The sequence below is a fragment of the Bos indicus genome, chromosome 7, assembly GCF_029378745.1.
Source record: "Bos indicus isolate NIAB-ARS_2022 breed Sahiwal x Tharparkar chromosome 7, NIAB-ARS_B.indTharparkar_mat_pri_1.0, whole genome shotgun sequence".
NCBI classification, from domain to species: domain Eukaryota; kingdom Metazoa; phylum Chordata; class Mammalia; order Artiodactyla; family Bovidae; genus Bos; species Bos indicus.
In genome coordinates, this window is record NC_091766.1 from 17852605 (window position 1) to 17878313 (window position 25709).

The window sequence follows — 25709 nt, forward strand, 5'->3', positions numbered from 1 at the left end:
TCCCCACTGGTAACCACTGGTTTGTTCTGTGTCTGTGAGTCTGTTTTTTTTGTTTGTTTTATTGACTAGCTTATTTTTTAGATTCTACGTAATAGTGATATGATACAGAATGTCTGTCTGACTTAACGCACTTAGCATAATACCCTCCAAGTCCATATACATGTTGCTGCAAATGGCATTATTTCATTCTTTTTTATGGCTGAGTAATATTCCATTGTGTATATGTACTGTATCTTCTTCATCCATTCATCTGTTGATGGACACTTAGATTGCTTCTATATCTTGGCAGTTGTAGATAATGCCATGAGTATTGGCATGCATGTTATCTTTTCTAAATAGTTTTTTTTTTTTTTTTTTTTTTTAAGGCTATATACCAAAAGGAATAGAATTGCTGGGTCATGTGGTTATTCTTAGTATTTTTGAGAAATAAAATTACTTATCGTTTTAGAAATACATACTGAAATATTACAGATGAAATGAAAAGCTGGGATTTGCTTCAAAGTACTACAAAGGCATGGTAGAGGCTCTGTAGAGGCAGGCGAGGGACGAGTCATATAATCAGCCATGAATTGGTGTGGTGGGTACACGAGACCTCATTATTCTAGTTTCTCTACTTTTTTTCCTAAACAAAATTACTACAGGTGTTTTTTGTTTTGGCAGCACCGGGCCTTCATTGCTGTGTGGGCTTTTCTCTAGTTGTGGAGAGCAGGGGCCACTCTCTAGCTTTGGTGCCCAGGCTTCTCACTGGGATGGTGTCTCTTGTGGAGCACGGGTTCTAGGGCATGTGGGCTTCAGTAGTTGTAACGCACAGGCTTACTTACTCTGAAGCATGTGGAATCTTCCCGGACCAGGGATTAAACCTGTGTCCCCTGCATTGGCAGGCCATTATTAACCAATGGACCACGAGGGTCTTCTCCACTTTTGTATATATTTTAAATTGCGCAGAATGAAAAAGTTCAACCAAATGTAATTGATGAATGAAGCCAAATTAAAAAGTCTGTATTAAAAAAAAACAACAACAAAAATTGTTCTTTGCTCTGACAGCAAAATTCCTTGAAAAACTTGTCTAGCTCCCAGTATTTTCCAGCCCCTTCTCTCTGGGTCCACTCCAACCTGGCTTTTGGCCCCCCTAGCACTAAAAGTGGTCTTACTGAAGGCCACTAGTGATTTCTGCAGGGCCAAGTGCCATAACCAGTTCTCAGCCTGACTGCTAACTCATGGACACACTGAAGTCTCCTACATTTTTATTCCAACCCTGGGTGGGGGGTGGGGGCGGAAGGGGAGAGGCACGCTAGACTTCAGACATCCAAAATCAACTCTTGATCCCGACCCCTGCTCCTCTCCCCAGCTCTCCTGGAAACATCTTATCTTTCTGGCTGCTTTGGGCCAACACCTAGGAGTTTGGGGAGATTTCGTTCTCTCTCAAATCTCACATCCTACCTGTAAGCCCTGCCTTTAAAACCTGGCTGGAAACCAGCCTCTCTCACCATGTGGCTGGGGCCAGGTCACCCTTCCTCTGGGTGGTTCCAAGTCTCCTCACTCCAGATTCCTGTGCTTGCCGCCCTCCACCCACCACTCTGTGGCTCCTGTTTCTTTTTTGGCTGTCCTGGGTCTTTGTTGTGGTGCAGGCTCAGGAGTTTCAGCACTCGGGCTTAGTTGCACTATGTGGGATCTTAGTTCCCTGACCAGGGATTGAACCCAGACCCCCTGCACTGGGAGTGCAGAGTCTTAGCTACTGGACCACCAGGGAAGTCCCCTGTTCCTTTTCTTGAAACCTTCCATGGGGCACCTCCCTCCTATCTCAGACCTGCTGCTGTTTAATCACTAAGTCGTGTCTGACTTTTTGCGACCCCATGGACTGTAGGCTGCCAGGCTCCTCTGTCCATGGGATTGTCCAGGCAAGGATACTGGTGTGTGTTGCCATTTCCTCCTCCAGGGGATCTTCCCAACCCAGGGACTGAATCTTGGCAGGTGGATTATTTACCACTGAGCCATCTGCGAAGCCCTACCAGACCTTTTACGATCTATACTCCTCTTCCTGCTCTTATCTCTACTCTTCCCCTCACTCACTCCCTCCCTCCAGCCACCCCAGCTCCCTCATGGTTCCCCTCATGTGCCAGGTATAGTCCTGCCACAAGACCTTTGCACTTGCCATGCCTTCTGCCAGGACTGCTGTGTCCCAAGATAGCAATCTGGCTCCCCTGACCGTCACCTCCTTCAGGTCTTTGCTCTAATGTTACCTTCTCAGCAAGGCCTCTGTGGGTCATTTCATCTAATTCTTGTCACACACACCCGACACTGCATATCTCTTGCCCTGATTTAAAAAAAAAAAAAAAAACCGTCTACTTTCCCAAGAATGTAAGTTTCTTCAGGACGGAGACTTCTGTGTCTTCTTCACAATAAGTTGTGGCCTCTGGAGTGTCATGTAGGCTCTTAGCTCTGCTCAAGATGAAGGTCAGGGTGAAGGCACACGTGAGCCAGGGTAGATGCCAGAGGGAAGGTGCCGGAGCCGGGAGCAAAGGCTACAAAGATTTAATTTAAAATCACAGTGTCTCAGTTGGGCTGCCCACCCAGAGGGGCACCCCCAAATCCACAGTTCCTCAAGGGGCCCCTCCAGGCTCAGTGTGGAGGGGCTCACAGGCCAGGCGCCTCCACTCTCCCTGGGAGGGCAAGAGGGAGGCCAGTTCTCAGGCGCTGGCTGGGGCGGGTTCTACTGCTGTTGGCTCCCCCGGCTCCTTCTGTACCAGCTCCGGCTCGTCCTCCCCATCCTGTGGGGGGTGGACCAGAACCTTGTCCAAGATGCCGAACTCCTGGGCCTCCATGGGGCTCATGTAGCGGTCCCTCTCCATGGCTGACTCTGCAGGGGGCGTACAGGCAAGATGTGGGTGGTGAAGAATGGACACCCAAGGGCCACATTCCAGTCCTCAATCAGCCCAAGTCCACCCTGTGTGACCCTGGCCTCCCCATCCCTGTGCCTTGAGTTTCCCCACCAGTAAAATACCTGTTTCTTTTTTTTTTTGATAGCTTGTTGATATGTAAATACACATCTAGGAAAGGGCACAGATCGTGGGAGTGGGCAGTGTGGTGATTTTCAGACTGAACCCACCCATGCGGCCAGCACTCAGATCAGACCCTCCAAACCCTGCTGGGGACACATCCAGTTGCTAAGTGTCCATCCCCACTCCCACCCCCACCCCCTAACAGTGGCCTAATGGCATAGAGGTTATGCCAGTTTTTTGCTCTTTAAATACACAATCACAGGGACTTCCCTGGCGGTCTAGTGATTAAGACTCCACACTCTCAATGCAGGGGTCCTGGGTTCCATCCCTCGTCAGGGAACTAGGTCTTACGTGCTGTAGCTAAGACCTGGTGCAGCCAAATTAAAAAAACAAAAAGGACTCCATACTTTCACTGCCAGGGACATGGGTTGGACCCCTGGTTGGAGATTTTGCATGCTGAGCAATATGGTAAAAAAAAAAAAGTTAAAGTTAATTAATTAAAAAAGTAAATAAACATATAACCAGAGCGTTTACTCCTTTTCCCACTCAGCACTGTTTTGGAGATTTATCTAGGCTGTGGCCCAGTCCTTGTGGCTGTGTAGCGTCCCACCTCATGAATATACCACCACTGGCCACTCATTCTGTTGTCAGGCACTTGGGTCTTTCCCCATTTGAGACTGTAGGAACAGGACTACATTCCTGTCTGCATCTTCGGACAGAAGCGCTTGATTCCCTTGGTTACATGCCGAGCAGAGGAAGCAGGTGTCTCTCTGGGTGTTCACCCTCAGAGCCCTAACAGCTTCCCGAAGTGGTTGTAGTTATCACCGTTGCCTGCAGTGGATAACCGTTCCAGTGGCTCCAGGCTCCCCTCAGCATTCAGTGGTGTCAGTATTTTCTATTTGAGCTGCTCCAGTGGATTGAAATGGAGTAGGAAATGGCAACCCACTCCAGTATTGTTGCCTGGACAATCCCATGGACAGAGGAGCCTGGAGGCCTATAGTCCGTGGAGTCTCAAAGAATTGGATCCAATTGAGCACACCCAGCACAGTGGACTGAAATGATATCTCATCAGGGCCTTGATCTGCCTTTCCTGAATAACTGATGATGTCATTATTATCATTTTTTCTTTTTTATTGGCCACACCACATGCAGCATGTGGGATCTTGGTTCCCCAACCAGGGATGGAACCTGTGCCCCTTGCAGTGGAAACGCGGAGTCCTAAGCACTGGACCTCCAGGGAAGTCCCACTGGTGACACATCATTATTAAACATCATCACTAAAGGTGATGAGAACCTTGGCTTCTGTTTCTTGGCCATTTGGAATCTTCTTTGTGGGAGACCCTGTTCAAAGCCTTTGGACCTCTTTCAGTCAAGTTTTTATGTCTTTTAATTTTTAAATTATTATCATTATCTTTTCTTGGCCATACTGTGTGGCATGTGGGATCTTAATTCTCTGACCAGAGATCAGACCTGCATCCCCTGCAGTGGAAGTGTGGAGTCTTAACCACTAGACCACCAGGGAAGTCCCTGGGTCTCTAAAAAAAGTGCTCAGAACAGGGGTTCTCAACTGGGGGTGGGGTGGGGTGGGGATTCTGATCCCCAGGGGACACGGGGTGATGGCTGGAGACTGTTCTGGCCATCACCCCTGGAGGTGCTGCTGGCAGCTGGTGGGCAGCGCCTGGGGATGTGCTACACATCCTGCAGGGCCCTGGAGGGCCCCCACCACAGGACGATCCAGCCTGGTGTCAGCCGCACCAGGTCCAGAGGCCTGACCCGTACGCCTGTGTTGGTTCCAATAAGACAGCAGCCGAGGGCCTTGTAGGGGGCGCTCACCGATCACCTGCAGGCTCTGTTTGGTGTGCTTGGCGTAGATGCTGTAGAGCTGCTTCTTGAGCTTCATGATCTCCTCTGCCTGGATGGCGATGTCTGTGGCTTGGCCCTAGGGGGCCATCCCAAGAGGGGGGAGGTTGGGATCAGGGTCTGCCACTCGAAGGGACAGGGACTCAGGAGACTGCCCTGGGCTCTGGCTGCCAGCATTCAGGCAGGTGGGACAGGCCTCTATAGCCTGTTTCATCGTCACCATCTCCAGGAAGGCTCTCTGTATTAACTCTATGTTCTTATTTCTGGCAGCTGGTGCCTCCCTGACTAGAAGGGAGGGAGCTAATTTCCTAGAGACATCAGAAAGCTGCCCAGAACACACTTTTCACATGCAAAGCCGCCAGTCCAAGCCCACACCCCTGCCACCTCCTCTGCAGAGCTCTCACACCCTGGGTCACCATCCTCCTGCCCCATCACCCCAGGGTACCAGACAACTAGGGACAATCCCTATGCCCTAGAGCCCACTAACACTATTCACGCTGGCCCATCCTAACCTCACACGTTCTTTCCAGCAGAAACCTTGAAGAAGGCTCCTGCCCACATTCTCCTCTTGACCAACCCTGGTGCCCATCTGTGTGGTCCCCAAGGCCTGGCACACTCCCTCCTCTTGGGATCTGTGAGTCACAAACTTTTTAATGGTAACCCTCTCCTGATCAGTTGGCCTCACCATATCTGCATACCAACAAAACCTACATTTAAAACCCACCCTGTCATGTGACTCCTGCCTCTCTGGCTGGTTCACCTGTCTAGACCCCCATCCCCACCCCCAAAGCAGCTCTCAAGGCACACTCACCCGGGCACCCCCAGAGGGCTGGTGGATCATGATGCGGGAGTTGGGGAGTGAGTGGCGCATGCCTGGGGTGCCAGCAGCCAGAAGCAGGGAGCCCATGCTGGCTGCCTGGCCCACACACCACGTGCAGATGGGGTTCAGGATGTATTGCATCGTGTCGTAGATGGCCAGGCCCGAGGTCACCACGCCACCTGCAGATGGGGCCGAGAGTGAGGGGCTGTGCCAGCTACCCCCCAACCATCCTTTCCCCTAAGGCCCTGAAGAGGGCTGGGGTCTCAAACAGAAATACTCCCAGGGGTAGGAAGGAGACACAGAGCAGGTGGGGGCAACAAAAGCTCCTCGCTTTTGGAGGGCTGGCTCCAAAGCGAGCTGACAGTTGCCACACTTGGATGTGGACCCAGTGGAGGATGAGATTGGCCACATTCTCAAGAATTGGGAGAATGTAATAACTACGAGCGAAGACTCTGGAGCCAGTCTGCCTGGGTATGACCCCTGGCTGGTCAGGTCATCACATGTGATGCAAGAGGCAAGTTATCCAGTCTCGGAGACATGGTACCTCCTTGTAGGTTGGAGATAACTAAACACTACCCATCACGTGAGGCTGCATGAAGAAAATGAGTTAAATGCTTACAAAGTGCTTATAAAAGTGCCCAGCACAGTAAACGATCAATTAAGATCAGCTATTCAGGGAATTCCCCATGTGTGCAGTGGTTAGGGCTTTCACTGCCATGGGCCTGAGTTTGATCCCTGCTCAGGGAACTAAGATCCCACAGGAGGAACAACTCGACCAAAATAAAATAAATTGGCTGTTGGCTATTCTACCTTTTTTGGGGGATAGGGTGGAATCTACCAGTTTAAAAAATTTTGACAACGGAGAGGCAGGTTCAGGTGCCTCTTTAAAAAAGCAAGGGAAGAGGCAGCTTTTGGAGGTTTCCAGACCCTCTGGAGATTCCAAAGGAAGCTCTGCCCCCTTTCTTGCTTCAGAGACAGAACCTCCCTAATTAGGGGTCTCAGTCCCTGGAGTCACCTGGTGTGTCCCCAGGAGTGCCCATGGGACCCGGGAAGGCTCTGCTCACCAGGGCTGTTGATATACATGTGGATGGGCTTCTTGTTGCTTTCCGACTGCAGGAACAGCAGCTGCGCGATGACCAGGCTGGCGACACTGTCATCGATCTGCAAGTGAGGAGAGCAGGGGTGTCCCCAGATGGGGGTGAAAGCTAAGGGCAGCAGTTATGGGGTGGCTGGGGTTGAGTCAGGGCACCAGAAAGGTGGTCAGGGCCCAAGTAAGACAGATGGGGAAGCGTTCAGGATCAGGAGTGGATGTGGTGGGGGTGATCCGGAACCAGGGGGTTGGGGACACAGGAAGGGGGGACTCAGGCAGCAGGAAGGAAAAGGGTGAGGAGGTTGGGGAGACCGATAGGAGCCCAGGAATGGGAAGGAGGATCATTGGTGAGGAGGGAGTCAGAAATTAGGGAGGGAGACGCAGAGGATTTAAAGGAGTAGAAGGGGGACTACAGGTCAGGAGGGCGCATCAGGGGGCTTATGTGCCCAAGAAGCAGGGAGTGTCAGACTGGGACAAGAGCGTCAGCCTAGGGAGGAAAGTCATGGGGGAGAAGTCAGAGGATCAAGGAGGTTTGCGGAGATCTGGGCAGACGAAGGGGAGGATCGCGGCGCGAGGCACTCACAGGGCCCATGACGCACACAATACGCTCCCGAAGCAGCCGCGAGTAGATGTCATAGGCGCGCTCACCGCGACCCTGGGGAAGAAAGACGCGGGTGAGGGTCAGACGCCCTCCGTGCCCCAAGCCGTTGCACCCCCGGGCCGTGTCCCCGCCCGGCCACTGTACCGTCTGCTCCACCACGATGGGAATGAGCGGGAGAGCCCGGGCCGCCGTCGCGTGCAGGTTCCGCTGCGGGGCCAGGCGATTCTCGGGCGTCCGCTGCGGGGGAAAGCGGGCGGCGAGGCGAGGCCCCAGTGCTGGGCACAAGCCGGCCGCCACCCGGCCCCCCCTAAGCAATATTTTGGGCCACATCGCGCGGCACGTCCCTCTCGGCTTCCGTACGATGCCGGAACTACAACTCTCAGCGTGCTTTGCGCCCGCGGCGCTGCCTCACGAGACCGCCCACTTCCGTGAAGCATGGGGCACGTTTCGGGGCTGGGCGTTGGAGGGGCGGAGCAAGAGAAGTGGTGGCAGAGTGGAACTGGAGAGCTTCCAAGATACATGTTAGGGTCTTCTTCCTGAAGAATTTTCTGTTCTTCGTTGCTAATTAAAAAAAATCAGCTCCGTGCGCCCACTGGGCCTGGGCTTCAACGATCATCTAGCCTGGTGGGGCCGACTCCCGAGACCTTCCCATCCGTCTATGGTTATGTATGGGGTAGTGGGAAGGCCCCAAGATATGCAAGCCCAAGGGTGGAAGTTGCGGACTTCCACCCGGGAGGTCGGTCTGGAAAGGCTTCCTAGGAGGAGCAGGTGTTGGAGCTGGGCTTTGAAGGATATATAGGAGTTTGTTATGTAGGGAAAGGCATTCCTGGCAAAGGGAGGACGATGGACAAAGGTGTGTGTGGGGAGGTGGGGGGTGAAGGAAGGCTCCTGGTAACGTTTGGAACCTCTTTTCGATCTAGACGATCTAGAGGTTCTCTTTCATCTTTCAGTTCAAATGTCACCTGGGAGTTGTTCCGTATTTTGTGTCCAGAGCCTAGAACCGTTGCCTGGCACACAGTAGGTGCTCATTAAGTACACTTTGAACCCAGAGATGAAGTGGCAAAGGAGGTAGCTTAAGAGCTTAGGGCTTTGAATTCAACTATACTTCAATAAAAAATAAAAACAAAAATTCTTCATTTAATGTAACTTTTAGGGGTAAATTAACATATTTCAAAACTTAAAAAAAAAAAAAAAGATCTGAGGGCTTTGAAGGCAGCTTACCCGTATGCCAAGCCTGGTTTAACCACTGACATGCTGTGTGATCTTCGGGTGCATTGCTTAACTCCTCTGAGCCTGAAGTTTCTTGTTTGGAAGATAGTGATGATCAAACCGGTTTTACAGGGAAGGATTTAGGGATTCCTGCTGCTGAGTGGCATTCTCTGTGTTTAAATCTTGGCCCCACTGTCACGGTCCATGCGCGGGTTGGAAAAGACTTTTTGGACATGAAGCAGAATGAGAGGAGAATAAAGTTTATCAGAGTGGGAGACACTGTTAGTGGGCCAGCTCAAGGGAGAACCAACGTTGAATAGGGGTCCTTAGTCCACTTTTATACCCAGGGTACAAGGAGTGGGATAGGAGTCTTGCGGGTCATTTGCTGATTGGATGACGCACGTATACTGGGTGGGGAAAGAGTAAGGCAAATACCTTCTCCCTGTGTGGGGTAGGAGGGGAGACCGGAGGACCTGAAATCTGTTAATAGTTACAACATGGGGAGGGGAGAGAAAGATGATGAGGGTCTGGTTTTCCCATTCCTGCATTCCAAGACCCTCCTTGGTTTCATCAGCTCTGTAGTCCTTGGGTCACCACACCCGTTACTCAACTAGTTTGTGTGTCCCTGAGCCTTAATTTCCTCTCTATAGAATGGACATGATAGTAATAAACTACATCCTGGGATCATTGTCAGGTCCTCAGAATTGGACCTGGAATGTAACAAGTACTCGATTTGTATTAGCTATTGATGTGTATTTGGTGGGAGAGATTTCTCTCTCTCTCTCTCTCTCTCTATATATATATACACATATTTACTATTTATATATTATATACATTATTCTATATATATTTAATTTTATTTTTAATTGGAGGATAGTTGCTTTACAATATGGTTTCTGCCATATATCAACATGAATCAGCCATAGGTATACATATGTCCCCTCCCTCTTGAACCTTCCTCCCACCTCCCACCCCATCCCACTCCTCTAGTTTGTCACCGAGCACCGGATTTGAGCTCCTTGTGTCATACAGCACATTTCCACTGGCTGTCTAATTTTACATATGGTAATTGATGTGTATGAGTTATTGTGTTAGATCTGCAACCACGGGCATCCAAGATGCCCTCCCAAATGGGGGTCCATTTGGCATGGCTTTTGATGCATAGGTAGGAATTCACAGGCAGACCATTCCTAATTGTTGGACTCTAAACTCAAAGCTAGGTGTCCTAGATAAGCATAGTTTTGTGCCTGGTCTGATGAGGAAATAGAGAAGGACACAGACACTTTTCACCTTATGGAATCAGGGGCAGGAAAGAGGAAAGAACGTGGAAGCGGAAGAGTATAGAGGAGACCTTGGAGGCACCTGGTAAAGAATCCACCTGGAATGCGGGAAACCTGGGTTTGGTCCCTGGGTTGGGAAGATCCCCTGGAGAAGGGAATGGCTACCCATTCCAGCATTCTGGTCTGGAGAATTCCATGGGCTGTACAGTTGCAAAGAGTCGGACACGACTGAGCGACTTTGACTCACTCACTGCAGGCACCCTGTTGCTAGGAGTGGTGTTCCCACTGCAGGGACTGAAGAAGTGGGGGAGCAGTATTGGCCCCTCCAGTTTCTGCTATGAGTCAGGTGGGTGACCCTGCCCAGCCCGCTTCCCTGAGGCCGGAGCTCCCACCCTGCCTCTGGGGAGAAGGGCTGTCCCATCAGTGCCCGCCATGCCTGCAGTGCCCCACTCGAACACTGCCCCACACTTCTGCCCTCACTGCCTGTGTTACACCTGCTCTATCTAAGCACAGTTCAACTATTTTTCACCTCCTGCATCCTTGTCACTACCCTGAAAAACACCCTGGTCAGTGTTGTAGCTTCTCCCCTGCTCTGGACTCCTAGCTGTTATTTCATTCAGCAGCCTGAGTGATCCTTGTAAAGGCTTTTTTCTTGGTGGGAGAGGGCAGCCACTGGGCCTCATGGCTTGTGGGGTCTTAGTTCCCTGACCAGGGATTGAATCTGGGCAAATCCTAACCACTAGACTATCAGGATACTCCCTAGAAACAAAACCATATCCCTCCTTTACCTAAAATCCTCTCCTTGGCTTCCCATCACCCCAGCTGACCTCTACCTTCCTCTCCTCCACCCTTTCTTCTCCACTTGGGTTCAGGGTCCACGCTGACCCACTTTCTGCTCCCCAGACATGCCAAGTGCCTTCTAGCCACTTGGCCTCTGCTTGTGTCCTCTGCCTGAATCCTGCTCAACACAAAAATCTCTGTTCAAACACCATCTCCTTAGGACTTACCTGGTAATCAAGTAGCTAAGACTCTGCTCCCAAAGAAGAGGGCCTGGGTTTAATCCCTGGTCAGGGACCTAGATCACACATCCTGCAACTAAGAGTTTTCACACAGCAACTAAAGATCCCGTATGCCACAACCAAGACCTGGAACAGCCAAATAAATAAATATTAAAAAAAAAAAAACCAAAAAATCATTACCTCCTTAGAGAAGCCTTGTGAAATGATACTTATTTGTTTTTTGAGCAACCCCTTCTGATATATTCTACTGTCTTCTATTCCACTTCATTTAAACTGGGGTTTTCTAACCTCAGGACTGTTAACATTCTGGGTTAGATGATTCTTTGTTGGGGAGCGGGTGCCGTCCTGGGCACTGTAGGGTGTGGAGCAGCATCCCTGGCCCCCACCCACTAGATACTAGGAATCCCCTCTCCATCATAACAACACAAACTGTCTCCAAAGTTGCCAGGTGCTGAAGTGCCCCCTGCTAAGAATAGACCTGCTTCTGGTTGAAAGTCACCAATCTAAATTAAAGTGGACAGTGACCTGAAATGAAAAAAAAAAAAAAAGCAACTTTTGAACAGTACCTGGCACATTATAGGCACTCAGATATTTACCAGTCTCTTGTTTTTCCAGACTTTGCTCTGAATATTCCCAATGAATGAATGAATCAGGGGAGGAAGAATCAGTTTGAACACTTGGCTGCAAATCAGTCCATCCTACCGGTTTTTGGGCTTCCCAGGTGGCGCTAGTGGTAAAGAATCCTCCTGCCAGTGCAGGAGATGTAGGAGACACGGGTTCAATCCCTAGATTGGGAAGATCCCCTGGAAGAGGAAACGGCAATTCACTCCAATATTCTGGCCTGGGAAATCTCATGGACAGAGGAGCCTGGTGGGCTACAGTCTTTGGGGTCACAAAGAGTTGGACACAACTGAGCATCTGAGCACCAGTTTTCAGTCCAGGATCCAAGAGAAACTCTGATCACTGTTTCCTTCTCTTAGATGAATGCAAAACAGGCCCGTTGAATTGATAGAGATTGAAAATTAAAAAAAAAAAGGAAAGAAAGAAACAGAAACCTTGAGGGCTGAATAGGCTGTGGGTAAATGGATCCCCCCAGGTAAAGGCTCAATGAGGGTATTACTGCTGGAATTGAAGTTGGCACCAAATTTCAAATTCTTACACTCTACTTGTAGTGACTCATTTTTAGGAAATGGTCCAAAGCGAGATTTAGCCACAGGGTTATTTATGACAGAACAGATCTTCCTTGACTAATGATAAGGTTACATCTGATAAACTCATCATACATGAACATATCATAAGTTGAACATGCATTATGGGAAATTCTCTGGTGGTCCAGTGGTTAGGATTCGAAATTTTTACTGCTGGGGCCCAGGTTCTATCCCTGGTTGGGAAATGAAAATCCCATGAGCCACGAGGCAAGGCCAAAGAGGCCAAGAAGAAGAATAATAAAACACAAATGCTCAACTAATTGAAGAATTCACATCCAAGATGGCTCACTCATAGATAGCAAGTTGGATGCCAGACAAGTTGGATAGTTGACTACTGTTGGGAGGCTTCAGTTCTTTCCCAAATAGACCTTTTGATTAATTGAGTGTCCTCACAACATGGCGGCCAGCTTCCCCCTAGAATAAGTGATCCAAGAGAGCACGGTGGAAGCTCTAATGTGTAATATAGCTCAGCTTTGAAACTCACACGTGGTTACTTCTAGTGGTCACACAGGCTAACCACGATTCAGTGTTGGACCAGGGACTATGCTGGGGGTGACTACCAGGAGGTGGGTATCATTGGAGGTCATCTTGGAGAGTGGTCGCCACACCCTTGCATCCTGGGGCTGCATTTCTCAGCATCCCTTGCATCCCAGAAGTCATGTGATGTGTTCATTCACCAAGGGACCCTGCAAGGAGATGCTGTGTGACCCTTACAAATCCAGGAGTTAGGGAAATAGGCATGACTTCGCCCCGCTCTTTCGACTTCCATCAGCTCTCGAAGCTGTGTGCAGTGGCCTGATGAACAAGGTGGGACCCTAGGAGGAGCCTGGGAGGGGAACCACCTGCCAGTCAGGGGCACACTTTAAAAAAGTTATTTATTAGGCTGCACACAGGATCTCTCTCTCTCTCTCTTTTTTTTTTTTTTTTGCAGCACATGGGATCTTTAGTTGTGGCATGTGAACTTTTAGTTGCGATATGCAGGAGCTAGTTCCCCAAGCAGGGATTGAATCCGGGCTTCCTGCTTTGGGAGTTTGGAGTCTTAGCCACGGGACCAATGGAGAAGTCCCAGGAACATACATTTTGGATTTTTTTCCTTTCTTCTTACATTTTGGATTTTAGATGGCTAAGCAACAAATTTCCTGAATAAATCAACAAAAAATTGTAAAGGAATTATCCTCCAATTAAAAATACATTTAAAAAATCATACCCCCCAAAAAAAGAAATTAAAAAATGAACAAACAAGCTTCCATCATATCTGAGTCATTAAACATTCTGGGTTGTTTGTTGCAGCATCTAGAATTACCTGATTAATTCAGGAGTGGATTGAATTTGGTGAGGGAGGGGAAGGGAAGCTTCAAACCTGCCTGGCTAGAGTCACTGGGGGCATGGAGGTGATTTTTACTGAGATGGGGATGTCGGTTTGGGGTAAGATTAGGGCAGAGTCTCTCAACTTTGACACTTCTGACGTTTGGGGTTGAAATACTCAGCCTTTTGGCTAAGATCAAGTGTACTATGGGGACTTCCCAGGTGGCGCAGTGGTAAAGTATCTGCCTGCCGATGCGGGAGATGTAAGAGACAGAGGTTTGATCCCCGGGTCAGGAGGATGGGCTACAGTCCATAGGGTCACAAAGAGTGGGACATGACTGAGTGACTGAGCACACAGCACAGGGGTCCCCAACCTCCGGGGCACAGACTGGTACCTCCTGTCAGATCAGTGGAAGCATTAGATTAGAAATAAAGTGCACAATAAATGTAATGCCCTTGAGTCATTCTGAAATCAGCGCTCCCCGCTCTCCCTCTATCCCCACCCCCAACCCAATCCACGGGAAAATTGTCTTCCATGAAACCGGTCCCTGGTTTCCAAAAATGTTGGGAACCGCCAGCCTGAAGTTCTTTGTTGTGGGGGTTCATCCTGCACACCTAGCCTCCATTCACTAGGTGTCAGTAGCGTCCTCCCAGTTACGTCCACCGAGAAGGTCTCTAGACATTGTGCAATGGCCGCTGCTCAGAACCACTGGGTTGGGATCTGGGGAGCTAGGACAGCCTGTGGATACCAGAGTGGAGACTTCCAGGCAGCGGATGGTTCTGTAATTCTGGCACTCAGGCAGCATGGGAGAGGGTGAGCTCTCCCCTCCCCACCCTGTCCCAGGAACAATGGGTTGAAGTGAGAGGAGGGACCCAGGACCAGGATGGGGTCAGTCACAGGCCCAAGGAAGAGAATGGTCCAGGAGAAGAACAAACGTGGCAGGTGGGCAGGCTGTTGAGATCAGCCATCAGTTTCAGAAGCATCAGATGCTTTGGGGAGCCATTGAGCTGGGGTAGGGGGATTGTAGGGGTGGGGTGGGGTGGAGGGGAATGTTAGTCATTCAGTGATGTCTGACTTTTTGCGATCTCATGAACTGTAGCCCACCAGGCTCCTCTGCCCATGGAATTCTCCAGGCAAGGATATTGGAGTGGGTTGTCATTCCTTCTCCAGGGGATCTTCCCATTCCAGGGATTGATTCCAGGTCTCCTGCAATTGAGTGGGGGAGGGGCATTTAAATGGGTTGTCAGCAATGACAAAGATATTGTGCATTCACTTTTTTTTATCCCCCTATTTGGCCTTGCTGCATAGCAGGTGGGATCCTAGTTCTCCAACCAGGAATTGAACCTGGGCCCCCTGCAGTGGGAGCTGAGTCTTAACCACTGAACCACCAGGGAAGTCTCTGTGTATTCACTTTTATTGACATGGAAAGAGTGCCATGGTGTAATTTTTTAAAAATATTTCATTTATTTATTTTTGGCTGTGCTGGGTCTTTGGTGCTGCATATGGGCTTTCTCTAGTCGCATTGAGTGGGGGCTACTTTCTAGTTGGGCCAGGCAGGCTTCTCATTGAGGTGGCTTCTCTTGTTGCAGAACACAGGTTCTAGAGTCCAGGCTTCAGTAGTTGTGGTGCACGGGCTTGGTTGCTCTGCAGCATGTGGGATCTTCCTAGACCAGGGATTGAACTGGTGTGTTTCCAGCACTGGCAGGCAGACTCTTAACCACTGGACCACCAGGGAAGCCCCCCATGGTGTAATTTTAAAAGCTTTTGGAGTATATGAAAATTCCAGTAGTCAGGACTTTAAGCTTCTACTGCAGAGGGCATGGGTTTGATCCCTGGTTGGGAAACTAAGACCCCATATGCCTGTGCTGTTTTCTATTTCTGTGAGTCTATTTCTGTTTTGTAAATAAGTTCATTTTTATCGTTTTGTAAATAAGTTCATTTTTATCGTTTTTTTTTTTTTTAGATTCCACATGTAAGTGATGTTTTATGGTACTTGTCTTTATCTGTTTGGCTTACTTCACTTAGTATGCTGCTGCTAAGTTGCTTCAGTCGTGTCCAACTCTGTGTGACCCCATAGACGGCAGCCCACCAGGCTCCCCTGTCCCTGGGATTCTCCAGGCAAGAACACTGGAGTGGGTTGCCATTTCCCTCTCCAATGCATGAAAGTGAAAAGTGAAAGTGAAGTTGCTCAGTCGTGTCCGACTCTTAGCGACCCCATGGACTGCAGCCCACAGGCTCCTCCATCCATGGAATTTTCCAGGCAAGAATACTGGAGTGGGGTGCCATTGCCTCCTCCATCCATGGGAATTAGATGTAATCCATCCATGTTGCTACACATGGGATTATTTCATTTTTTTTTACGGCTAAGTACTATTCCATTATATATATATACCGCATCTTCTTTATCCATTCGTTATGGGCACTTAAGTTGCTTCCATGTTTTGGCTATTGTAAATAGTGCTGCTGTGAACATTGAGGCACATGTATCTTTTCAAATTAAGTTTTTCTAGATAGCTTCAATTTTTAAACTGGAAAGTATTCAGTTATTATTATTATTTTTGGCCTGTGACATGTGGGGTCTTAGTTCCCCAAACAGGGATTGAACTCGTGCACTCTGCATTGGAAGTGTGGAGTCTAAACATTGGACCACCAGGGAAGTCTCCAGTCATTGTTCAGTGGTAATTATTAACAGTTAAGGGGTGGTAGGGTAGGGGAGAGAGTCCTGGGTTCAGTCTCTACCCTACTACTTATTTCCTGAGACCTTGGATGAGGATCTGAAAGTTTCGTAAGTGCATTCTCCTCACCTGACAAATGGGGAGAATCTTCTTCTGGAGGCAAGTAATTAGGTATTGATACTTCATAAAAGTCTCTCTGTTACTTCACTGCCTATACACACACACACACACATACATGCATGCACACACATACACACATGCATGCACACACACACACACAAACCCTCAAGAAATGCAATCCATCTGGTAGACCAAGCCTATAAATTTCAATATTCATGAAACTGCTGCTGCTAAGTCACTTCAGTCATGTCCGACTCTGTGCGACCCCATAGACGGCAGCCCACCAGGCTTCCCCGTCCCTGGGATTCTCCAGGCAAGAACGCTAGAGTGGGTTGCCATTTCCTTCTCCAATGCAGGAAAGTGAAAAGTGAAAGTGAAGTTGCTCAGTCGTGTCCAACTCGTAGCGACCCCATGGACTGCAGCCTACCAGGCTCCTCCGTCCATGGGATTTTCCAGGCAGGAGTGCTGGAGTAGGGTGCCATTGCCTTCATGAAAAGAGCACAACAAAAAGTGGTGGGAAACCATGAGGTTTTCTAAACTTTAGTCATGCAAATGTGTGCCAGCTATAGAATCATGAATAATTTTACTGTAAATCCCCTCATTTAAGACATTCAAATATACATTTAGTTTAAAATAGAAACTTTAAATGACTGCCATACATGGAAAAATGGAATGACATACCAGAAATAGATGGAAACTGAATTTAAAAAAATACAGTGAAAGCAAAACACTGTTTTTAAGTGGAGAGAGAGGAGACTGTCTTCTCCATATGTTCCTGGTAAGCTGTCCTGGAAATTCACAGCGTGAATGCCTCAGACTACCAGTGGAACCATCAGCTAAGCCCACTATACCCTGACCCATTAAAAAAATATGTATTTATTTGGCTGTGCGGGGTCTTAGTTGTGCTGTGCAGGATCTGTTAGCTGTGGCATGTGAACTCTTAGTTGTGGTGTGTGGGATCTAGTTCCCTGACCAGGGATCAAACTCAGACCCCCTGCATTGGGAGTGTGGGAGTGGCCATTGGACCACCAGGGAAGTCCCACCTGACCCATTTCTGCTATGAACCCAGGACTCCATCACCCAAAGACCACAACAATGTACACCCCTATTTTCTTTTATCTTCTTTCTTCCTTGTTCAGCTTGGTTTAATATCAACTCTATTGACATGTAATGTCCAGTTCATAAAATGTATCCATTTTAAGGCTTTGGGCTTAGTCATCTCTGACTTTTTGAGACCCCATGAACTGTAGCCCACCAGGCTCCTCTGTCCATGGGATTTTTTTCCAGGCAAGAACACTGGAGCACATTGCCACTTCCTCCTCCAGGGGATTTTCACCACCCAGGGCTCAAACCAGCGTCTCCTGAGTCTCCTGCATCTCAGGCGGATTCTTTACCACTGAGCTATCAGGGAGGCCCCAGGTGGCTTAGTGGTAAAGAATCCGCCTGCCAATGCAGGAGATGCAAGAGACATGGGTTAGATCCCTGGGTTGGAAAGATCCCCTGGAATAGGAAATGGCAACATGGTCCAGTATCTTGCCTGGGAAAAAATCCCATGGATGGAGGAGCCTGGCCAGCTATAGTCCGTGGAGTTGCAGAGAATCAGACACTACTGAGCACACTTTAAGCATATAGTTTGATGAGTTTTGACAAACCCACAGTGTCTTCACTTCCCCAGTCAACACGGAGAACCTTTCCATCACCCAAGAAAGATTGCCCTGGGTCCCTTTGCAGTAACCCCATCCTATCCTCATCTACAAATGACCATTTATCCAATTTTCTGTCACTCAGGATTAGATTTCCCTTTATTAGAATGTCATGTAGATGGAACCATATAATAAGCAGTCTTTTGTGACTGGCTTCTTTCATTAATGTAGTGTTTTTGAGAGTGACTGGTGTCGTTGTGTATATTCATTGATTCATTCGTTCCTTTCAAGGCTGAATAATATTCCGTTGTGTGGATGTACCAGAGTTGATCTGTTAATCCCTACCTCCTAACGTATCCCTCTCCCAGCCGCCCGCCCCACCCCTGCTTTCCCTAGTTTTTTTCTATGTCGGTAAGTCTGTTTTTGTTTTGTAAATAAGTTAACTACGTATCTTTTTTTTTTTCAGATTCCACATATAAATGATATGGTAGGCTGTTTGTCTTTGATCATCTCTAGTTTCATCCATATTGATGCAGCAGGTGGCAATATTTTCACTCCTTCCCTTTTTAGTGTCTCTTGAACCCGCTCTAACCAGACTTTCCCCCCACAACTCCACTGAGACACAAATGGGTAAGGTCACCAGTGACTTTCAAATGGCCAGATCTGATGGCCAGTTTCTTTTGATGGGTCTTGGTTATGGTCCCTGGGATCTTCATTGACATTTGGAATCTTTTGGTGTGGTGTATGAACTCTCTAGTTCTGGTACGATGACTCAGTTGCCCTGAGGCTTGTGGGATTGAACCCTGGGCTTCAGCAGTGGAAGAGCGGAGTCCTAACCACTGGACTACCAAGGAATGCCCCTAATTTGTCAACTTAAAATACTTTTCATGTTGAAACATTTCTATTGCAACAGAAAAGTTGCAAGACAAATCCCATGAACTGCCATCTATCGTTTACCCAAATTTACCAATCACTAATATTTTGTCATATTGCCTGCCAGTGTCTGACTCTGTGTGACCTCATGGACTGCAGCCTGTCAGGCTCCTTTGTCCATGGGAATTCTCCAGGCAAGAGTACTAAGTGGGTTGTTGTGCCTTCTTCCCTTCCTGACCCAGGGATTGAACCCACATCTCTTATGTCTCCTGCATTGGCATGTGGGTTCTTTACCACTAGTTTCACCTAGGAAGCCCAGGATACTCTCTTAGGTAACCGTGATTCATTTATCGAATTCCGAAAATTTCTATCTATTTAATATTATTGTCTAATAAACAGTCCATATTCAAAGACCTGGGAAATCTGGGAAAGATTGAGGTCAGGAGGAGAAGAGGGTGACAGAGGATGAAATGGTTGGATGGCATCACTGACTCAATGGACATGAGTTTGAGCAAACGCCAGGAGACAGTGAATGACAGTCCATGGGGTTGCAAAGATTTGGACATGACAGAGTGAGCAACAACAATTTTAAAGTTCATCAATTGCCCAATCATGTCTTTCAGAGCCTTGCATATTTTCAGATTTAAAATTTTTGCCCTTCTGTGCCTGTAACCATGATTTACTTAAGCATCATCTTTAAATTAAACTCACTTTTCAAAAACATGATCCCATACATTTATTTCAGGAGGCAATTGTACATTGCACCCCTAAATAGAAAGCCAGAAAAGTAAGCAAGTAGACAGCAACTCTAGGACTTCCCTGGTGGTCCTGTAGTTAAGAATCTACCTGCTGATACTATATCTTTCTACTTCTCTGTATATTCAGTCTATTCATTTTTGAGTGTTTGATATTGGAACTCCAACCAGAAGTCTTAATTTATCTACTTAAAAAAATTATAAGATATAGTGGAACTGTATGTGACCTTGTTCTGTATTTTCTAAGTCTCCTTAAATGTGTTATTGTACTTTCATAATTAAAAAAAAAATCCACCTGCCACTGCAGGGGTTCGATGCCTGCTGGTCTGGGAAGATTCCACAAGCCATGGGACAGCTACGTCTGTGTGCCACAAGTACTGAGCCCAACAAGAGAAGCCACCACAATGGGAAGCCTGTGCCCCACACCTGGAGTGTAGCGCCCTCTTGCCGCAACTAGAGAAAGCCCATGCGGCGGCGAAGACCCAGCACAGCCAAAAATAAAGAAAGAAAGAAAACAACTCTAAAACCTTATACTGGTGTATATGCACGTATACACAGACACACAGACACACACACACACCCACACACACACACACACCCCCCTCCAGAAAGGGAAGTTAAAGGTCAAAATGCTAATAATGCTGAGAGTATATCTGGGTGGAAGATTCCCCGTATTTTCTTCTATTTTTAAATTTTTAATAAGAAGTGGCTTTTCTTTTAAAAATCTGTACTGTTAAAATCTGTCTTAGCAATTTAAAATGCACCGATTTCCACTAGTTATTAGAGAAATGCAAGTCAAAACTACAATATCACCTCACACCAACCGGAATGGCTATCATAAAGTTCACAAACAGTAAATGCCAGAGAGGCTATAGAGAAAAGGGCAACCTCCTGCACTGTTGGTGGGAATGTAAATAGGTGCAGCCACTGTGGAGAACAGTATGGTGCTCCTCAAAAAACTAAAAATAGAGCTGCCACATTCCCACTCCTGGTCATATACCTGGAGAAAACCATACTTTGAAAGATACACGCACTGCAATGTTCATCGCAGCACTGTTTACAGTAGCCAGGGCATGGAAGCAACCTAAATGCCCATCTATAGATGAATACATAAAGAAGATGTGGCACATACAGTGGAATATTACTCCGCCATGAAAAAGAATGAAATAATGCCATTTGTAGCAACATGGACGGACTTAGAGATTGTCATACTGAGTGAAGTAAGTCAGACAGAGAAGGAGAAATATCACATGACATCCCTTGTATGTGGAATCTAAAAAGAAATGATACAAATGAACTTACTTTCAAAACATAAACAGACTGATAGAGAACGAACTTATGGTTGCAGGGGTGGTGGGGGAAGGACGGTGCGAAGGGATAGTTAGGGAGTTTGGGATGGACGTGTACACACTGCTAATATTTAAAATGGATAACCAACGAGGACTTGCTGTATAGCACAGGGAACTCTGCTCAATGTTATATGGCAGCCTGGATGGGAGAGGAGTCTGGGGGGAGAATGGATACATGTATACATATGGCTGAGTCCCTTTGCTGTTTATCTAAAACTGTCACAACATTGTTAATCAGCTGTGAACGGGAACGTGAACGTGAAGTCACTCAGTCGTGTCCAGCTCTTGGCGACCCCATGGACTGTAGCCTACCAGGCTCCTCTGTCCATGGGATTTTCCAGGCAATAGTACTGGAGTGGATTGCCATTTCCTTCTCCAAGGGATCTTCCCAACCCAGGGATCGAACCCAGGTCTCCCACATCGTAGACAGACGCTTTACCGTCTGAGCCACCAGCAAAGTCCCACAATACAAAATAAAAAGTTTTTTAAAAACACACAATAAAAATACATGGGTACAGCTATTGTTTAAAATATGAAACAAAGTAACTTCCTTGTTCAGAAAATGGACACCTGAAACTTAGTTTTAATTAAATAAAGTCAGTGGTGGAAATCAGAAAAATAAAATAAACTGCACTGATTTCAATTTTCCTCATTGTGAGCTCTTGGTCAAGCCTTGTATGTGCCATATTTTTAAAAAGAAACTAATTGTTAAAAAGGACATCAAAACAACAGCAAAAAAAGCTTACACTAAGATAGACATGTTAATTATCTGAGTGACGGTGTTGGTTTCACAAATGTGTATACATACGTCAAGACAATACCCAGTTATGTATTTTAAATGCGTGCAGTTTATCATATTCAATTATACTTCAATCCAGCTGTTTTTCAAAAACTGAAGTATAGTTGATTTAAAATGTTTTGTTAATTTTAGATGTATAGCACAACGACTCAGATATATATGTATATAAAGAATCTGAAAAAATTCAAAACACTACAAAATATTGAGTAGAGTTCCTTGTGCTATAGAGCAGGACCTTGTTTATTTTCTATGTAGTAATGTGTATCTGTTAATCCTGGCCTCCTAGTTTATCCTTCCTCCCAACCTTCCCCTGGAGATGGATGGTGGGGATGGTTGTCCAACAATATAAATGTACTTAATGCCACTGAACTCTGCACCTGAAAATGGTCAAGATGGCAAGTTTTATGTTCTGTGTATTTTCCCATGGTTAAAAGTAGAACTACGGACTTCCCTGCTGGTCCAGTGGCTGAGACTCTGAGCTCCCAATGCAGGGGGCCTGGGTTCAATCCCTGATCAGGGAGCTGTATCCCACATGCCACAGGTAAAACCCAGCACAGCCAAATAAATAAATAATTTAAAAAGTAAAAATAAAATAATTATAGTGAAGAAGGCTTCAAAATATCACAGGCTGTTTATGGCATTTTAAGTGAAGAAATTAGAAACAAACATACAATAGCACCAACATCTTTGTTGAAAATAAATAATATGAATGATTGTTTCAGGTAAAAATGCCCTAACAGTTAACTCTGGACTGTAAGCTTATCGGCCAGTTTCATTTTCTCTTGGCCACTTGTGTTTTTCTGTAACATACATCAGACCTTTGCCTGGGTGAGCAGAGATGGGGAAGGGTCACGGCTCATCGTCAGCCTTCTTGATGGACACCCCACTGGCATCTACCTCCCACCCTTACAAGCCCCACAGCAGCTGACCTGAGGTGGGATGCCAATGTCGTCACGGACAGAGTCCTATCCACAGCTTCATGAGGTCCCTATGATGGTGAATGAGGGATGAATGAGGTCCCCATTCCGACCCCCCCTATGATCTCAAGTCCACCCTCATCCCCAAACCTGTCTCAACATTGTCATCAAACTCACCCCAACACTGTTCCTGTCCTCACCTGTATGTCCATTCCCAGTGCCTTCCGTCTCCAGCACTGCCTTTAGCCTCATCCCAATCCCAACTGGGCCTCCAGCCTCACTCCATAGTTATCCCCAGGCCAGTTCCCCACCCTCTATCCATTCTCACCCCCAATTCCATCCTCACATCCATCTCAACCCCAGTTTAGTTCAGCCCCGGGTCCCCAATCCTGAGATCCCTCTGTGGTGAGTAGATGACTTGTTGTCATTTAGTTGCTCAACCCTGTCTGGCTCTTTTGTGACCCCATGGCCTGTCACCCACCTGTAGGACTGTAGGGTCCTCTGTCTGTGGGATTTCCCAGGTAAGAGTACAGGAGTGGGTTGCCATTTCTTTCTCCGGGGCTTCTTTTCAACCCAGAGATGGAACCTGAGTCTCCTGCAGTGCAGGTGGATTCTTTACCCCTGAGCCACCTGGGAAGTCCAAGTAGATGATTAATTCCCTCCAAGTGTCCACATCCTTGTTACTTAAACTTGGCAATATGTTACTTTCCATGGCAAAGTGTTAGTGTTAGTCACTCAGTCCTGTCTGACTCTTTTGTAACCCCATGGATTGTAGCCCGCCAGCCTCCTCTGTCCATGGGATTATCCAGGCAAGAGTACTAGAGTGTGTTGCCATGCCCTCCTCCAAGGAATATTCCCATCCCTGGGATTGAACCTGGGTCTCCTGCATTGCAGGCAGATTCTTCACCTTCTGAGCCACCAAGGAAGCCCTTCCATGGCAAAGGTGTCATTGAATTAAAGATCCTTAATTCAAGGATTGAATTGAGAGAAGATTGTGTTACATAGTGGATCCAGTCTTCACAAGAGTCTTTATAAGAAATTCCAAATCTGAGAAAAGGGGGTAAGATGGAGTAAAATGATGACCTCCAAAGAGGGGATGATGTGCTTTGAAGATGGAAGAAGGGGCCATGAACCAGGGATGCAGGTGGTCCCTGCTGCTGCTAAGCTGCTAAGTCACTTCAGTCGTGTCCGACTCTGTGCGACCCCATAGATGGCAGCCCACCAGGCTCCCCCATCCCTGGGATTCTCCAGGCAAGAACACTGGAGTGGGTTGCCATTTCCTTCTCCAATGCATGAAAGTGAAAAGTGAAAGTGAAGTTGCTCAGTCATGTCTGACCCTCAGTGACCCCATAGACTGCAGCCTTCCAGGCTCCTCTGTCCATGGGATTTTCCAGGCAAGAGTACTGGAGTGGGATGCCATTGCCTTCTCCGGCAGGACGCCCCTAGAAACTAGGAAAATCTAGAGTTTGGACTCTCCCGTGGAGCCTCTGGAAGGAGACAGCTCTGCCCACAGTTGGATTTTCGCCCCATAAGACTCCTTTTGAATTCCTCCTCTCTAGCACCGTAGGATAGTAAAGGTGTATTGTCTCAAGCTGCTGTTTGTGCTAATTCATTGCATGCCCACGGAGACCTGTCACCTCTCCACCCAGGCTCTGGCACTTCACACACCTGCCATCTGGCAGAAGGCGAGCACCACCCTGCAGCACCCACACAGCTGTCTCACCATCCTGTTGCCCCAGTCTGTGTGTGCAGGCAATTTTCCCAACCCCACGCTGGGCTGGGCGTAGGCACCTCTCATCACCTTCCTTCTGGCTGTTAAACCTTGACCAAGATTCAGGAGAACCAGATCCTGACAACTATTCCTGGCCCAGATTTGACTAGGGAGGGACGTGGGAGGCTATCTGCTTCCAACTGGGCTTGGAGAGGCTGGGGTGATGGCGACGGTGGTGGGCTATGGCTACAGTTTGGTTGTTGCTGATCTGGTAGAGAGCCAAGCCAAGCTTTGAATCCAGGCTCTGGAAACTTTTGTCACCTCTAAATGTGACATCTTTTCCATCCCTTCAGAGGATCTTAAAGGTGGTGGTGTTCCTGGCAGAGTGTGAACATGGAAGTCTTTGACATCTTGTCGATGATGGTGATGATGGAAATGGTGATGGTAGTGGTGCTAATGGTGATGTGTGGAAAATTCCTAAAGAGACGGGACTATCAGACCACCTTATCTATCTCCTGAGAAACCTGTATGCAGGACAAGAAGCAACAGTTAGAACCTTGCATGAAGCAACTGACTGGTTCAAAATTGGGAAAGGAGGACAGCAAGGCTGCATATTGTCACCCTGTTTAACTTTTATGCAGAGTACATCATGTGGAATGCTGGGCTAGATCACTCACAAGCTGGAAGAAATATCAACAACCTCCGATATGTAGATGATGCCACTCTAATGACAGAAAGTGAAGAGGAACTAAAGAGCCTCTTTTTTTTTTTTTTCCTTTTAAAATTTATTTGGCCATGCTGGGTCTTTGCTTATGTGAAGTGTGAGTGTGAAAGTCGTTCAGTTGTGTCTGACTCTTTGCGACCCCATAGACTATAGCCTGACAAGCTTCTCTGTCCCTGGAATTGTCCAGACAAGAATACTGGAGTGGGTAGACGGTCCCTTCTCCAGAGGATCTTCTCAACCCAGGGATCGAATCCAGGTCTCCCACATTGCAGTGGGATTCTTTACCATCTGAGCTACCAGGGAAGCCCTTGGTTGCAGCACTTGGGATATAGTTCCCTGACCAGAGATTGAACCCGGGCCCCCTACGTTAAGAGAATGGAGTCTTAACCACTGGACCACCAGGGACGTCCCTAAAGAGCCTCTTGATGAAGGTGAAAGAGGGGATTGAAAAAGCTGGCTTAAAATTCAGCATTTAAAACTAAGATTATGGTATCCGGTCCCATTACTTCATGGCAAATAGATAGGGAAAAAGTGGAAACAGTGACAGATTTTATTTTCTTGGGCTCCAAAATCACTGTGGATGGTGACTGCAGCCATGAAATTAAAAGATGCTTGCTCCTTGGATGAAAAACTATGACAAACCTAGACAGCATATTAAAAAGCAGAGATGTCACTTTGCTGACAAAGGGCCATATGGTCAAAACTGTGTTTTTTCCAGTAGTCATGTATGGATGTGAGAGTTGGACCATAA

General features: G+C 47.4%; 2 protein-coding genes across 2 annotated transcripts in view; one reads left to right on the plus strand and one right to left on the minus strand.

The window, feature by feature from the left end:
- Positions 1–25709, plus strand: part of ACER1 (alkaline ceramidase 1) — a 58309-nt gene that overhangs the window by 623 nt on the left and 31977 nt on the right. The window lies entirely within an intron of this gene.
- CLPP (caseinolytic mitochondrial matrix peptidase proteolytic subunit) lies at positions 2517–7743 on the minus strand. The gene is made up of 6 exons (XM_019964345.2): positions 7515–7743; positions 7353–7424; positions 6744–6840; positions 5671–5858; positions 4833–4938; positions 2517–2857 (listed from the first exon to the last, which is right to left on the minus strand). Exons 1-6 carry the CDS (start codon positions 7698–7700, stop codon positions 2688–2690), a joined length of 819 nt encoding a protein of 272 aa, XP_019819904.1. The 5' UTR covers positions 7701–7743; the 3' UTR covers positions 2517–2687.